General features: G+C 46.8%; 1 protein-coding gene across 2 annotated transcripts in view; it reads right to left on the bottom strand.

The window, feature by feature from the left end:
* Positions 1–4,110, bottom strand: part of Cadm3 (cell adhesion molecule 3) — a 31,086-nt gene extending 26,976 nt beyond the window's left edge. Inside the window, exon 1 of one of the 2 annotated variants that reach the window (XM_046429035.2) lies at positions 3,878–4,110. In XM_046429035.2, the coding sequence (XP_046284991.1) occupies positions 3,878–3,959 (82 nt within the window). In that variant the 5' untranslated portion in view covers positions 3,960–4,110. The remainder of the gene's footprint in view (positions 1–3,877) is intronic. The other variant, XM_046429036.2, reaches the window with a different exon arrangement.
* Between the last annotated feature and the right edge of the window lie 8,506 nt (positions 4,111–12,616).

Raw genomic sequence — 12,616 nt, 5'->3', positions numbered from 1 at the left:
CTGAATATCCCAAACAAGACACTCTTGGAATTAGATCTGGACCTCCTTTCTTCTCCAGTTGGGAAAGGAAAGGAAGGAAGCCTAAGGGTCTATACCGGGCTCCTTCTACTCTCAGCCTCAGGCAGAGGATTTTGAATTGTATAGCAGAACCCAGGTTGTTCCTTGAGGATTCTAAGAGGGCAGGAAGCCAAGGGGAAGGCAGCAAGGGCTACAGGTCTTACTTCTCTATCTCAACAAGAATAGTTCTCCTTTGATGTGTTTTGCTTGTTTGAAAAGGAGTTTCACTGAAATAACCACAGGCCTAGAGAAAACTACTAAAACCAACCATGCTGTCAGACCCAGGGAGAGCTGAGGATACAATGTTTGGCATGACTGCTGGGAAGGCCGTTGATATTCCCTAGATTGGGCTCCACATCAGACAGCCTGGTTCTTCATGGAATTCACTAAACTGTACTCTATCATAATTTCTCTGTGATGGTCTCAGTTTCCCTGTGCCAGAAGATGCCTGCGTCTTAAGGGAGAGCATATCCTTCCTAATAGCTGCCACTGGGAAGAGAAGAGGAACAGAAGCGGAACAGTTACCACTGCAACTAGACCAGAAACTGGAAGGAATAGCTCTGCCAAGCAGATCCGTGGGCAGCAGTGGAGTGAAGGCCTGCTGGACTTCTGGAGCACATTGGGCATGATCTTCACACTGGGCAGCTGGCCAGGGGGCTAGAGAATAGATGGCAGTGGACAGAAGGTCATTGGGAAGGAAAAGATTTTCAGGTACGGGACAGTGAAGCACAAGGTTAAATTGCTATAACCTGGTCTGAAACAAAACAAGGCCGTCCGTCCATCTGTCTCTCTGCTAGGTCAAATCAGAGTGCTGAGCATACTGGGGAAGGAAGAATCCAAAGGAGGCTGGTCACAATGTTGAATGTCGAGCTGTGCACCAGAGCTGACCGCATTGTACAATCCTAGGCCTTACATCCCTCAAACCTGGAGTTGCCAACTTCTGCCAATACCAGTGGAGAAAGATAAGGAGGGACAGGTGGCAAAATTCTGAGCTTTTAGCCAGAGCACTAATAGCCAGGTTCAGGTATCAGTTCCTTGCCTTTTCCCCAATCTCCAGCCCTCTTTCACCTTAGCAAGCTTAAAAAATTTATGCTGTACTCTGGGGAGCTATCTATCCCAGCAGTCCATAAAGTTTGTTTTCCTTATTCTAAATGGAAATAGCCACCCACCCACAACACCCCTGACCATTCAAAAGCATTAGGATATTAGGACGTTTTAAACCTTCACAACCACATCTCTCCTAGTTTGGGTCAAACATTACCCATTAAGATCTGTACTACCTCGTCCCACGCCCAGGGCCTCCAGGACAACTCAGGGGTATGAGACACACCTCCTACATGATACTGGTCAGAATGACCTTCAGGACTGCTATCTGTGAGCATTCAATCCATGCACCTACCTCCCACCATCACAGCTGGCCTTCTCAGATCCAGAACCTCAGGGGCAGAGTTACTTAAAGATGGATGATCTTGTGGTTATGTCTCATACATCAGTATATCCCAAGATACTGCCCACTAGACAGATGCCCACTTTCTGTAGACCTGATGCTTTACAAGCAAAACCAGGCACAATGTGACTTTTCTTTGGAAAAGGACCCCATCTCCCATCTCCCTACCTCCCACCTCTTCCCTTGAAAGTCCCCATTCAGAAGTTTCTGCCTTCCACTCTTTGCCTCAAGCCACTGCTCTGAGAATTATTTCTGAATTTGAGAATCAAGCATTTTCTCTCAACTCTAAGCCTGAGTAGGGGCTGGGCTCCCAAGTTGAGGACCAAGAAAGAATAGTGCAATTGGTGAAGGAAGACTTGGCTAGTGCACAGATTTACTCTAGTCTCTAACATTTATACCCTGGAGTAGAAGAGCTTGAGGCTTTGGAGAGGACATCTTTTTTAGGACCCAGCCTGGCACATCAGTCCCCACTGCCAAATAGTTATAGTTTGCGTGACACTTGTCCCCTTTAACTCAGTAAGCAGGAAGGGAAGGCCAGGGGCTGCAGTTGAAAGTCCAGGCCCAGTAGGAGTCTCATTATTGAGGCACACACAGCCAGCAGCCTCTCTTTGCCTTGCACTTAGCCTGCTCTCCCCCAGGACTCTGCTCACCTCCTCTGTGACTAGGGTCATCAGAACAGTTCTCTGGAGATGGGGATTCCATATAGGGGAGAGGAGAGGCTCCTGTCTCTGTGGTGACTGGGCAGGAACTCCCCTCAGGGAGTCTGATGAGTAGAGGGTGGAAGAGGTCAGCTAGTCTACTGTAGGGAGGGGATCCCCAGGGTCCCCATACCAGGGGAAGCTCTTGCACTATGATGGAGACAGGGCTCGGGGAAGAGGTCAGGCAAGGTGGAGCTATAATTCCTCCAGCACCCTGGCTCCTCGCCTGTTTTCCTCCGATGAAATTCTCTACATCATCCTCTCTACTTTCAATCCCTCCCCTCTCCACCCCGCCCCGCCCTGTGCCCATCCTTGCTGGCCACTGAGTCCAAAGCCCAGGAGCCGCCTCCCCTTTTCTCCTCCCCTGCGGTTCTTCTGTTTTTCGTTGGCATCTGGCCGGGCAGAGCCGCCCTCCCCCCGCTCTCCTCACTTCTCTTGGCTCCGCAGAGGTCCTGTTCCCTCTTCTCCTCCCCCACCAGCCCACCTCTGACCGAGGCGGAGGAGCGTGGAGGAGGATACATTCCTGTAGTCCCTTCACAGCCCGCCCTCCCTCCTCTGGGGACTTGAGGCTGGGAGCTGAGGCTCCCTTCCTGCTCTCCCTACAAAGTGCCCCCATGCCACCCCATTAACCATCAGCAGCCTTTAAGAAGGCTGAGGTGCCCCCACAGCGCTGACCTACATAGCCTGGCCCTGGGCGGGAGGGGCTCTTCCCCAAGTCCCCTCACCCCTGGCCCCGCCTCTTTCTTCCCCTGACTCCCTTCCTTCCTCCTTCTACCTTTACAAACCAAAGGTTTGAGTTGTAGACTTGGGTAACGGAGCTAGGTACCCTACCCGACCCCAAATTGGGGGAAATCAATGTTCAGCCCAGGAAAGCTTTAGATTTTCCTCCCCAAACATCTTGATCCTTCCTTCTGCCCAACCTCCCCTCCACCTTCTTCCCCCTCTCCTGTCTGGGCGTCTTTTCCGATTCTGCCACCGCTAGGGATACAGCCAAACTGGGGCCCCCTCCGCCCTGTGTTGTTGTTTTGCTCCAAGGAGAAGCCCCCCTTCCCTTGCCCACGCCCCCCTCGGCAGCCTCACCCAGGCCCCCTTCCCTGCCCACTCAGAGCTCGCCCGTGGGTGGTGGTGGGGGGGACGGGCGGGGGAGCAGAAATGTTTGCACACAGCAGTTTGGGGATGGCTCTGGTCACCCAACCCCTACAGACATACATACACAAACAGCCGACACACGCCCTGACTGAAACAGCGACAAATCTCACTCCGCCCCCAACACACACTGACACAGACATACACACAGATACTGACACAGAAATGCAAAACCAGACACCAACACAGACGCGCACACCCAGACACACACACACACACGCACACGCACAAGCACACGGACATCAACACCTCCAGACCCCGGGCTGCTCCTCATAGATGTCAACCCCGAGATGCAAACCCCGGGCGCATACGCAGATGACACCCACTCGACGGTGTACACGGGAGGGTGCACACGCCGGCACACCCCACGGTCCTCGGAGACAGGGATGCTCAGAGACAGACACAAGGGTATTACAGCGGCTGGCGACTTCAACCCCCCGGTTCCAAACAAAGCCGACAGGCTCCCAATCCGAACCCTGGCTTCGGGTCAGTCCCCACCTCCCCTGGCGCCGCCCCCTCCCTCACTCACCGTCCTGGGAGAGGTTGGCCCCGCCGGGCGCCCAGCAGCAGGCGAGGAGCAGGAGCAGGGCCAGGGCGGAGGGGGCCCCCATCGCGCTTCCCGGCCGGCTCCCTGGCTGGGCGCTGGCGATCGTGGGTCTCCAGGGACTGGGGCTGGGGAGGGGGCCGACAACGTCGCTGGCCGAAAGGGCGCCCCCGAGCCGCTTCCAAGCCCGGGGCCGAGGCGGGGACCGGGAGGGAGCCGGCGCTGCTGCAGTCGCGGGGATTAAATAGGGCGCTCGGAGCAAACCATTCGGTTGGAGGTGGAGGGGGGGTGACGGGGGGCTGGGCTGGTCGCGGGGGGGGCCAGGCTGCCGCATTCCCCATTCCCCCCGCCTCCCACACCCCCTCCGTGCATTGGTGGTGCCTTCCATCTTCTCCCCCGGGAGCTCCGCCAGCCCTGCTCGGGTGTGGAGCAGAGGGAGGGAGCTGGCTCAGCAGTGGGACCCCTTGCACGCACCCCTCTTAGTCTTGGGGTGGAGGGAGGGGAGTCAGGCAGGGCGGTGGGCCAGCTGGCGGGAGCGGCCACTGCAGGCCTGGGCAAGGGCGTGCCCACTAGCCTGAGGTCCTCCAGCCCCGCCTTCTCCTTTCGCACTGGGGATCCCCCCAAATCCCGGGCTCCCCCTATCTATACTGTGCCCAGGGTTAACTCTCCCCCGTGGGTAACTAGTTACCATCCCCATTCTCCTAAACACAAACATCCCTTGTTCTTACTCAAGAGCTTCTAGTTATTTGCTCAGCAACAATTTGTGGCCCCAGCTCCAAAAACATCTTCTGGGAGATTCCCAGGCCATGGGTGTCAACGTCTCCTACAAATGCCAGTCAAAGAAATTACGTTCCAAAAAACATGATTTCATCTCAGACTGTCATCCAACAAAGCAGCATAAACCAACTCAGTATTTTCTCCCTTAACTCTATTATACCCCTTTATTCCCAGCCCTTGCCCTCAGTGTTTTTCTTCTTTTTTAATCTTTCAGAAGATCTGTTGATCCTTCTCAAGTTTTAGTTAGTGAGATGCCTGCGTGAATGAATGTCTGATCCACAGACCCTTTTAAGGACCCAGTGCATCTGTGACTAATGCAGCTCTTGTCCCCTAGACCAGAGACAAGATGAATGAGAGAGGCAGGGTGTTTGCACTTGCTCATGCTCCAAGAGTCCCCGAGTCCCTGGTGTTTGCTGTTCTTTGTGATTGAGGATCTATAGAGGAGTTTTGGTACATCTTAGAAAAAGGATCTGTCTGAGTTAGTTTTGTTGAAACTTAGCTTTGGGGAGTTAAATTTCTAAGTTTTAGGATCCTGGAATTAAATAATTTCAGGTATGTTAAGAGTTCTTAAAAAATATCTGATCTAACTCCTAAAGTATACTGGTATAACAGACCAATAGGAGGTTAACTGACCTATTTGGGGTTAAGCTGAGAGTTAATAAAAGATGCTGGTGCTGGCTAGGATATGGAACAATATGTTATTACAGTGTCTTCCAATCCTGTGAGGCCAGTATTTTGTCCCTAGATGACGGATTTGGGTGCCTGTTTTCTAACTCCTGGATCAGTTCTCTTTCAGTGCTGATCACTGTGCCTCCTTGTGCTCATCTTTAATGTTGGAGTAGTCTTTCCTTTTCCAAGATAAGGTATGTTAACTTTCTGTGATGTAGTTAATGCCTCTGTCATACCAGAACTCAGAGTCAAGGATGTAGAAAGCACTTTGTAACCAGTAAAGTCCAATCTATATAAGGGACTGTCAATGAGGGAGAAGCAGACAGAATATTCTCTGGATAGTCAGGATGCAGCTCTCTTGTCTTTCTCTTGCTGTTTCTAGAGCATATGGTTTCTGGAGAACATCTCTGCCTGCCTCTGCAACATTTCTTGAGTGTTTAGGTAGTTGTTATTATTTCTTGCAGGATGAACTTGCCTGACTTGATTTACTCAGTGACTTCGAGCTATTCTGCCTCCCTGGGTTTCTGGGCCACATCGGAGTCTCTGAGAAGTGAAGATGGAGGAGGTGGTGTTGTAGGGGTATGCAGAGATCTGGGTGCAAAAGAAAGAGGCTGTGAGTGGGGCATCTGGAGAGAAAAGGGGAAGGTCAGATTTTTCTAACAGAGGTGGGACCAGGTTGGCAGGAGGTTTAGTCCTTGAGACAGAGGAGTGTGTGTGTGTGTGGGGGGGGGGGGTGGGGGTTACAGAAGGAATCAGCTTCAGTGGGAGAGGATCCAGCTGTTCTAGTTAAAGGCTCCCAATGGATAAAGAAGGTTGTCTTTGGAGCTGGAAGAAAACTTAGAGATCATCTAAGTGGGCTTAAGAGAGGGGACAGGGTAATGGGGGCGGGGGTGAGAGTGGAGATGAGTGAGAAGGAGAGGGGAGGATGTGGGATTAAGTCCCTGGGTCCTCTAATTAATTGCCTTTTCCATCTGCTGCTCCTTAGTGATCTCCTTCTGCCTGTCCCTCCTTAATTCTCTGATGGCTGCTGGTCGGGGCCCCACCCTTTACTGTAAAGGCATGGGAGAGTACCAAGGGTGGGAGAAAGGAAGGAAGCTGTTTTGGAGAGAGAAGTATTAAGGTTAGCAAATGAGACTCTGGAATGCTCTTTTCCTACTGGCTCCTCTTCCCTTTTCTGCACCATCAGCATCATTTTGGCAGCAGTTTAGGTCTTGGGAATAGGAAGGAGTCATTGGCTTTTAGAATCATAGAGTAAAAGAGTATTAGAGTTGTAAAGGGCCTTACAGATGATCAAATTAATAATAGTACTTGAACAGATGAGGAAAATGAAACTCAGAAGCTAAGTGACTTTCTGGGTTCATAGAGCTAAAGAGGAAAGGACTTAACCAGTATTGGATTGGGGAGTTGGAAGGATAAGGATCTCATTCCCAATATTTTAGAGCAGTGCCCAATTTGAGGAATTCCTCATTCTTGCCTATCTCAGAATGGAAAGGTAGTTTCTCCATGAGCTACTTACTCCTTCCTCATTTAAGTAACTCCTTGAGGATCATCATTTTAGTGCTCTTTTCACCTGTGCCCCCAGGCACCTTCTCACTTCTCCCTCCCTCCCCAGGAAGAAAGATTAGCCTACAAGAATTTCTCCTCATCGTAAAAATAGGTAAAGTAAAAGTGTCCATGTTGGATTGGGATCTCTATGGTTACTCCCTGCTCTAAAATGCTATGACATACAGTGTGCGTTTCCCAGGGACTTGCACAAAGTCTGGAGAAGGTTGCCTGTGGGATTTCAGAACTGGCAGCCACAGTGAAAATTGTGGGGAGCAGAGAAGAGGAGCGAAGAGCAGGAAGGCTGCTTTGGCCTCCTGGATGCCCTGTCCACTCAGCAACAGCCTGGGTAGCTGGGGGTGTGGAATGTGGTGCTGGCACCAGTGCTGGGCTGGACACAGCTGTGTGGGCCCTGGGCATTCCTTTCCCCACGCTGCTGCTGCTGCTCTGCTCAGGAGAGGAGAGGGAAGGAACTCAGCCTGCATGGGGCGGGGGGGATTGACATATTCGTCTGGGGGAGGGGATGGAAGCACCTGGAGGGGAAATCTCAGAGGACTTGGCTCAATATCCATTCAGATTCTGCATCACTCTCTAACCCTGCTCCAGCTCCCATTATCGGTGAATTCTACGTAGGTTTCCACATTGCTTTCTTCTTCTTCAGCTTTCCACCCAGCTAATCCAGTACTCCTCACGCGGCTTCTCACTTCTATTATCCAGTTTTAATTAACACCATCCTTAATAATGACCTCCGTATGCATTTTAATTCTAACCTTAATTGAATTCTGATTTCAGTCCTAACCCTAATCTGTTACAGACTTTACCTACTCATCTGAATGCCAACCCCAATTTAATTGCCAGTTTCAACCCGCATCTTCATGCTAACCAGTTTGAAGCCGACCACCAGGAAAGCAACTTGAACGTAGTAAAAAATTATCACAAGTTGCATTTCTTTTTTTTTTTTTGGGGGGGGGTGTGGAATTACCGGAGATTGAACTCAGGGGCACTCGACCACTGAGCCACATTCCCATCCCTGTTTTGTATTTTATGGAGAGACAGGGTCTCACTGAATTGCTTAGTGCCTCCCTTTTGCTGAGGCTGGCTTTGAACTTGTGATCTTCCGGCCTCAGCCTCCTGAGCCGCTGGGATTACAGGCAGGCGTGAGCCACCTCTCCAGGCTAGGTTCCATTTCTTGAGAAACCATCATGTGCAGTGCTTTGTGCTGGGTGCTTCACATATACAGTAGTATCTCATTTTAGTACCTCAAAGGACACCGATGTGATTCTGATTCTAACCTCCCTTCCCAATACTAGGAAACAAAGGAATAACAAGATTATATAATTTGTAAATAGTGGATCCAGATTCAGGCCTGCTTGACCAGAGCAGCTGTGGTCACTCCTCTTTCTGTTAAGAAATACTTTTTGATTTGGCTTTTTTTTTTCATTTTAATTTTACATAACAGTGGGAATCACTGTTACATATATGTACATGAGCATCACATAATTTAATTGCATTCCCCTGTACCCGTCTCCCTTCCCTAATGAACACTTTTTGACTGAATTCCTCTAAAATCCTAAATAATACTGACTGGGATGATTTCTAAAATGATTTCTAAAATTCTGAGTTTCTTAAAAGCTTATTGTGATTAGCTTCGTTCTTTTTAAAAATAAATAGTAGCACAAAATAGAAACTGGCTCTTCAAAATAAACTAGTCCCAAATCTCCCTGCCCAGAGACCCTATTGACACTTTAACACATTAAGGTTAATTTATGGATAAAGTTAAAATATTCAAACTGTAGAAAGAAACAACTGCAGAGAAAAGCCTCCTCTTCTTCCCAGAGTAGCCATATTGCACAACCCCAGGGGGCGTCGCTCTAATTGGAGTTGTGGCGCAGCAGCAGTGCCTCCCACAGCTTTCCAGAAAAGCAGATAAAGTCAAGGTAAATATCTACCAAATTAAATCACCCTGTGTGTGTATATGACTTAGGCATGAAAATCACTAGACACTTTGAATTTATAATTAGCAAAAACTTTTAGAGGCCAGACTCGCTACAAAGCCCTTTACACTTCTCACAATATGCACAAGCCCTGTTTGTGGTATTCATTATCCCTTTTGTGGAGGAGGACAGTGAGGTTTGGAGAAGTGAAATGACTGACCCAGAAGCACAAAGATGAAGGATGAGAGACCTTGGCTTCAAATGCAGATTTGTTTAAAAAAATCCTTAGCCTCAAATCCTTAACCTTTCCACCTACCCAGGAAGGCTTTTAGCAGGAGGCCCTTTGGGCTTGGTTCTGAAATCCAGAAGGGGAGTTGCTTGATATTAGACAGGAGGACGACTTGGAAGACTGTAGATGGACTCAGATGGATATAGGAGGAGACAAGGCAAGGAGGGAGGGAGGCGGATAACTGCATTTCACAGGGAAAGGAGGAAAAGGTGAGAGAGTAAGAGTGGAACAGAATAAATGTGAGCAGAGACCAGGCAAATTTTCTGTGATAACTTCAAGCAAAAATAAAATCATGTAATAAATATGTGTGTCACTATTGCTTCAGCTACAGGCTGATTGATGTATTGTGGAAGACAGTAGACACATATAATCATCTGCAAACAAAAATGTGCATTTTCAGTTACATGGGAATCCGTAACCTCTCCAATAAAACATCTCCATGTTCCCCAACTTGCACTCGGTGCTCCAGCAATAGCAAATGGCTTGTAATTTCCCGAACATACTGTGTTGTTTCATGCCTCAGTGTCTTTGCACATACTATTTCCTATACCGGGATTTCCCATCTCATTAGATTGGGTGAAAATTGTGCTTGTGTTTATCCATCCAAACTTTGATTAGCTTTTGCTGTCTCTGTGAAGCCTTCTACCTAGAGGTAATCACTTCTTGCTAAGTGCTACCACTGTATTGAATATGCACCTCCACTCTAACACATTTTTGTGTGTCGCAATGGTCTGTCCACTTTTTCTTCTCTAACTGCACTTTTTAAGGGCAGAAATGATATTTCATGAATCTCATTATTCTCAGTGTGTAGATAGTAAAAAAAAATAGTAGATTCTCAATTAATTCCGGATTAAGATAAAATGTTTATAAAGGCTTAATCAACTTTTTTCCATAAACACATACATGCATGTGTGTAACCACACTTCATCGGTGTACTCCGTGCAGGTGGGTATGCATTTGATAGCAGAAATACATGCTATGTAAGATAAAGGGATTGATTCTAATACACATATGCAATATTTTCATCCACTTACTCAAGATACATTTTGTAATTCTTGGAATTGACCTGAGCATATCACAGCCTTTTACATCACTTCACTTTGTGGAAAGTGTTTATCATTGGAAGATAGCTTTTAATTTTGAAAATAGCCACATATCTTTCCAATCCGAGCTTTATGGATAAGTTCATAGTTCATACTGGGAAATACAAAAATAAGATTCTTCTGCAAAGTGATAGTAATAGCTTATAGTTTGACTTAGATGTTGGTTCTTCAGGTGGTTCCCAAAGAGATATTCTAGAAAATTTCTGGGTAGAAACATTCTGTTCTATTTGTAAGTATAAATGAAGTCAAATAAGAATTTCCTCATTTTATAATCACGCCTGGTGAGCAAACTTGGTGTGTATAAGAACAGAGCTCCCTAATCATTCATTCATTTATTTATGGTTTACTTTCTATGTGTCATGCTGAATGCTAGTTGAAATTGATTGGTGGTTTGACCTGATTGTTTTTTTTCTCAGCATACAAAAGATATCTTATTAACTTTCAGATTTTCATTTTTTTAAATTACAAAATAAAAGACTCAATGGATTCTCTTATCCCATCCCTAGTTCCCACATTTTGGGGCCTCATTTTCTCTGTGAGAGTTAAGGACAGGATAATATTCAAGGATGCAAATACTTGATAATTAAAACCAATCTGATAGTAATGCTTTGCTTTTCAGAAAAAAATAAAATGGGAGTGGATGTTAAAAATGCTATGAGAAAATTTCTATGTCTGGTTCTAGTCACTTGAGAGTACAAAGATGAGTAAGTAATGAAACCTACTTGCAAGGAACTCATAGTCCAGTGGGGAAGATAGGTTTGCAAGCACAGAATTACTATACCATGTGAAAAATGCTACCGTAAAATTATCCAGGGGGCACAGTGGGAGCAGAGAAGAGATAGAGATTAAATTTATGGAAAACCTTAAGATTAGGAGTTGTCCAGGTGTAAAAGGAAATGCAAGACCTTGTGAAAGAGGGAACAGTATATGCAGAAACAGCAAAGAAGGAAACCACATAGTTGTGGCTGGACTGAAGGGAATTCATATTAGAGATTGCTCTTTATTCTGCAGACAAGGAGGCATTGAAGGGTTTAAGCAGAGAAATGTCAGTGCCAGATTTGCATTTTAGAGCGATAACTCTGGCAGTAGTGGATGGATGGATGGATGGGAGGATACACATCATTTGATGCAGAAGTCTGACCCTTCTGGGGACCACAAATTCAGTGCCATAATGTTGAATGGGACCCACTGAGTGTGGTCCTGTCTTGGATTCTATGGGTAAAGTAGAGAAAACACGCAGGACACTGTTATAGGACCCCAACACCAATACATGATGTAGACATTGCTGTCAAGGAAGAGGGTAGAGGCCAGTTGAATGGGAGGGAGAGAGAAGCAAGCCTAAATAAGAGACAGACAATGGAGGTTCCACTCCACTCTCTGAGCTCTTGGACTTTCTGGTGATAAGGAAGCTTTGTAGGCTCAAACAACAAGCACTACAAGCAGGGAAGTGAATGTGTGTGTGTGTGTGTGTGTGTATAAAACATTTCATTCATGCATAAGTTTCCTATTTTGTGCATGGATTTATTCATTCAGCATTTACAGGGTGCCTACAATGTGCCTGACACTTTGCGTATGCTGTATTACTTAGTATTTATGCAGGGCCCTGCAACTTGCAGGTAGTATTTATAAATGAGGAAAATGAAGCCGGGGAAGTTTGGTAACTTCCTTTAAGTCAGTATGAATTGGCGAAGCTGAGATCTTAATTTAAGTGTGTCTCTAAACTCTCTGGTCCTTCCCATCTGGGCTTGATGAAAAGAGTTACCTGGGGGTACCTGTTAAAAAGAACACAGACACCTAGAATATTCCTGTTTCATATGCTAATAAAGAAGATTCCTGATCGGAATGCCAACAGTTGTTCCCAGGTGATTCCTACACCCTGAGGATCTCAGAAAACAACTCAACTTCAGCCTGCATCTTCTGACCAAGAGCTCATGGAGGGAACCCTGTGTGTAAATACTCTTAAGAACACAGTTGCATTAAGGTTCCAAATTAGGGCTGGGGTTGTGGCTTAATGGTAGAGTGCTTGCCTCTCACACGTGAGACCCTGGGTTCCATCCTCAGCACCACATAAAAATAAATAGATAAAATAAAGGTATTGTGTCCAATTACAAATAAAAAAAATAAAAATAAAAAAATTCCAAATTAAAAAACCACCACTGAGTCATTCAACGAGTTTTCTTGACTATTCATCTCTGATGATCCCTAACATTGTAAAAGCCTGCTTAATCTGCTTTCCTGTTTTATTTTTATTTATTTATTTTTAAAAATATCTCTAGTCTGCCATGCACTTGTCCACCCCAAACATGTGCACTGGCTGATCGGAGTTGGAACCCTTCTCCTCTGCCCTAGGCTGAGCTGTTCTTGCTTTTGCATATCAGCTTCAACTTCACTTTCTCAGAGATTCCTGCCC

This window comes from Marmota monax, unplaced genomic scaffold (assembly GCF_021218885.2).
Source record: "Marmota monax isolate L192 unplaced genomic scaffold, Marmota_monax_Labrador192_F-V1.1 WCK01_AAM20220418_F8-fsc00145, whole genome shotgun sequence".
NCBI lineage: Eukaryota > Metazoa > Chordata > Mammalia > Rodentia > Sciuridae > Marmota > Marmota monax.
Note: the sequence above shows the minus strand (reverse complement) of the source record. Positions and strands in the feature narration are given on the sequence as shown.